General features: G+C 37.8%; 1 protein-coding gene across 1 annotated transcript; it reads right to left on the bottom strand.

Annotated features, from left to right (window-relative positions):
* Positions 1-330: 330 nt before the first annotated feature.
* LOC307137058 (olfactory receptor 2K2-like) lies at positions 331-1269 on the bottom strand (the record flags this gene model as incomplete). Its single annotated transcript, XM_079834537.1, has 1 exon — positions 331-1269. One exon carries the CDS (start codon positions 1267-1269, stop codon positions 331-333), a length of 939 nt encoding a protein of 312 aa, XP_079690663.1.
* Positions 1270-4439: the final 3170 nt, after the last annotated feature.

The following is a 4439-nucleotide window of genomic DNA, read 5'->3' as shown; positions in this document are numbered from 1 at the left end:
AGCCTTTATTAAAATGAACACACTAACTTTCAATTACCTAATTTATACTGGATACTTTTATTTTTTTATCAATGTCTCATCTCTATTACATAATCCAAGCTTATTGCAACAATGACAAATTATCATCTATTTAGATGCTGCTTATGTGATAACATTTGTATGTGAATTACAGAATTTGTTTTCTGTTGAGACTTACCATAAATGCTAATTGTTCTTAGACTTTTCACATGTGCCAATACATACAAGAGTAAAATAAAACAAAAAAGTAATTATTTTTTAAAAATATTAGTAGAGTAGACTTCTTTCATGAACATTAATAAATAAATTAAATCAGTTTGTGTTTACTTTATTTCTAAAAAGATTAAAGATCCGTTGTCTTATTTCCTTGGCTTGTAAACCATATATTATAGGATTCAAGACTGTAGGAATAACATGGAACATTAAAGAGGATATTTTCCTAATTTCAGCAAATACAGAGAAACGATGGAGAAAAATCGCGCCAACTCCAGTGGCCAACATGATTATATAAACAGTCAAGTGAGTGCCGCAGGTTTTTATGGCTTTGCTGTTGGTTGCTTTGTTTTTGCTTTTGAAGCAGATCATTGCTATTTTGAAGTATGTTAATGCCACACTACCTGATGAGGAAGCAAATAAAACCAACGTAAAAGTTAATCCATATACATTATTAATAACTGTATTTTCACAGGACAGTTTAAATATTGAAGCATTGTCACAATAGGGGTTTTGAATCACAGATCTGCAGTGAGACAGGCGGACACTGAGGCTGATCAAAATTCCCACCAGCACTACTGCAGAACCCCAGGCTCCTGCTGACAGTTTAACCACCATATTATTGCTCATTATAGTTTGATATCGCAACGGATTGCATATGGCCACATATCTGTCAAAAGCCATAATTATTATCACAGTGTGAGATACTGTACCATTCAAATGCATAACATAAGCTTGAATAACACACTCCATATATGTGATGTAGCGCTCAGAGGGGTCTGTTAAAATATTCTTCAACAAATATGGCAGAAGAGCGGTTGCCCCCAATACATCGTTCAGTGTCAAGTTGCCGAAAAGAACATACATAGGCTGGTGTAAACCTTTTTCTGCTGTGATCTGAATCATCATCCCTATGTTAGACACCATTATAAATATGTAAACCATCAAAAGAAGGATAAATGCAGGATAGCTTGACTCAGGTGTAACTTGCAGTCCCTCCATCTGTAGCACACTGTATCTGAATGTCAGGTTGTCCATCTGTGATCTAAACAACACATACAGATAACATATATAATAAGATATAGAACTATATCTAACAGATATAATGTATAATAGAAAATATAACACCTTACAAGAGCATAATCTGCTTGTCTTTGAATTATGATTAGTTTGCTTGGTCATTTTAAATGTGTGTCAAGTTTTGTGTTGCCATCCCAAGAGGTCAAACAATCTGCTGTGATTGGTGTATTGCTGGTCCAATTATTTTTGCTGATGGTCACAAAGTAATGCATGATTCTGCCACCAAACATATATATATATAATATTGGTCACAATATTGTCACTTAAAACTCATAGCCATGTTACATTGATTTTTCTTTTAAGCTTTTTAATAATTCAGCATAACATTAAGAATTCCTTTGTGTTCTCTGTAAATGTTTGCACAGCAGGGGTCCGTTTCATTAAGGAGGTTCAACCAACACTGAGTTTAAACTTGAACTCTGAGTTGACTTACCCTGAGATGGGAAACTCTGATTTTTGGGTTTCAGAACAGCTGAATTGAGTTTAATTCTTACTTAGTTTAATTAAGTTTAATTTTCATGGTATCTCACAGGCAAAAAAGAATGTGGCAGCAACTAAAAAATGAAAAATAAAAACAAACGAATAAAACGAAAATGTTAGGGAGGGACGATTAGGGAAGATATCCAGTCAGTTCTGTGGCACGTTCAAAGTTCAAATCGGTGCGCAATGTTTTGCTGCGGTTTCCGGTTGAACGTCATGTTTCCTGGAAACGGTGTGCAACGGGTTTGAGATGTGTTTTCTCTCGTTTGGTGGGTGTGTCAAATATGTCAGCCCAATCAGCAGCAACATGTATATAAACCGTGCGGTTCACACAATGGGTCCAAGTGAAGTTGTTTACAAATCTGTCCGCTGCACCTCGGTATACGCAACAGTATACGAGTGTTATGGTAAAAATATAGCATATCAACATGATGATGTAGTTGTTTATATATAAACTTATTAACTTGTTTATTCATATAAACTTGGGAATTTCATACCCAATAGTAATTAAGTGCTTTACATAAAAATGAGAAAGAAAATACAAGGTATTAAAAAATTAAGAACTAGAAATAAAATGATTTAAATTAGAATTGATCAATTTTCATAGTATCTCACAGGGAAAAAAAGAATGTGGTAGCAGCTAAAAATGAAGTATAAAAACATAATTCAATCAGGTAAAGCTTTAAGCATAAAAGGTTCATGGGTGTAGATTTCATGACTTTACAAACATTTGACATATTAAAGGGGTGGTAAAACACATTCTTTTGAAGGCTTGATTGTGTTTGTGGGGTGCACTGTAACATGTGTTCATGCTTCGTTTAAAAAAAAAAATCATTAATTTTCATATATTTGACCTTTATTCTACACTGCTCTGTCCCTCCTCCTGTAAAACGGTCTGATGCTTTCCGGGTTGTATGAAGCCAGTCCCTCAAAAATACGCGATGGGCTCTGATTGGTTAGCTGGCCCAGTGTGTTGTGATTCGCTAACCGCAGTGCACGTTTGTCGGAAACGTCACGCCCCTTCCCTTCACCGGTAGACTGTGCTTTGGTCAGTATTAGAAACGATGGCGTCAATAAAACCATACCAATCTGAGCCCGAATCAGACCCAGAACATTTTAGTGAAGATGATCGAGCAGAACCTGTTCAGTCCTCAAGAGTAAAGACTGCGGATCTATAGTGATCGCTACTGAATGGCACTGTTACTTTTGTATTTTTAGAACGATTATAGCCAAATATCTGTCGCAAGAACTATTAACCCAAAACACTAAACACTGGCTTTACTAGTAAGTTAGCCAAATCACACACAAAACCATGTTTAGCAAGCCTGTAGATAAACAACACATAAAAGCTCTAATCAAAGAATCATTTACACTAATGCCAAGTTCGCTGTTGAGATTTTAACGTTGGTGTTTGTAACGATAGGTGTTCGTCGGATAACGTTAAGTATGAATGAGCATTTAACAGACTGGTTTGCAGAACAGCGTTGTCATCTGTTTACTTCCTTGCTACAATGTACAACCTATTACAGGAAAACACATAGATGAAAAATAAATCAGACTTACAGGTTGTGGCCCGTAAACAGCTTCTGTTTGTAAATCCAGCTTTCAGGACAAGCCGTTGTGCATATCCTGTATTGAACTCGCGAACATTGTGGAAGTTTTCCTCCGTGAAATGTGCTGCGGGAGGGAGCCCCGCGCGCGTCGTGCATTCACACACTGGCAGTGTTTGTCTTATGCAGCTGACGTTGTGCAAATCCGGCATTGAACTCGCGAAGATGGAAGTTTTCCTCCGTGAGATGTGCTGCGGGAGCCCCGCACGCGCCTGTTCCCCTCGGTCTCAAACACACATGTGCATAACATGCTGTATGTTAAACGCTCTGCAACGCACCCCTGTCCCTATGAAGGCTGAACAAAGCAAGTACCCCAGACCTGCAATCCGGATGAATATAACAGCGTTTCCTCGGCATCGCGGCAACAACACTCCAGCCTAACTATACCACAACAGCGCTGTGATACAAAATGGCGCCCACGACCCCCCTATTTAATATTCTCGGAGGAGGGGTTTATGTAAATATTGAGCCTGGTGATGTCACCAACCCTGGAGGAATGTGTGTAGTCGCCTACTGGCCGTTTGCTGTAGTTCTTAGAAATGGATTTCTTTAAAAGCAAATATCTCCCTTTGCTTTAAACTTTGAACGTTGTAACTTTGCAGATGTTGTTTATGCTCAAGCAGCAATATTACACGCTAGCTAAAGTTAGAATAGTGAAATCGTGGTTTACCACCCCTTTAAATAAATATCATTCAGTGTCTATTTCAATGGGCAGCAGCTTTTCCCACATAGTCTAATGCTCTTTTCACACAATTAAAAGTTCTCTGATCCCAACTGTTAAATTTATTAATTAGGCTAACGAAACTAACATTTGACATCTCAGCCCAGCCAACAGCAAGAGGGCTTGGGCTCGCAAAACACCAGCACCACTGACAGATGAAGAGGAGATGGAGGAAGAATATTAACATCCAACAGGGAAAAAAGATAAAAAGTATTTGTAGGAAATAAAGATGAGCATATAAACTGAACAGCTGGGGTAAAGTGAAGTGAAGTGACGTGTGGCCAAGTATGGTGACCCATTCTTGGAATTTGTGCTCT

This window comes from Gobio gobio (assembly GCF_949357685.1).
Source record: "Gobio gobio genome assembly, chromosome: 14".
NCBI lineage: Eukaryota > Metazoa > Chordata > Actinopteri > Cypriniformes > Gobionidae > Gobio > Gobio gobio.
This window is presented reverse-complemented; position numbering and strand designations above follow the sequence as displayed.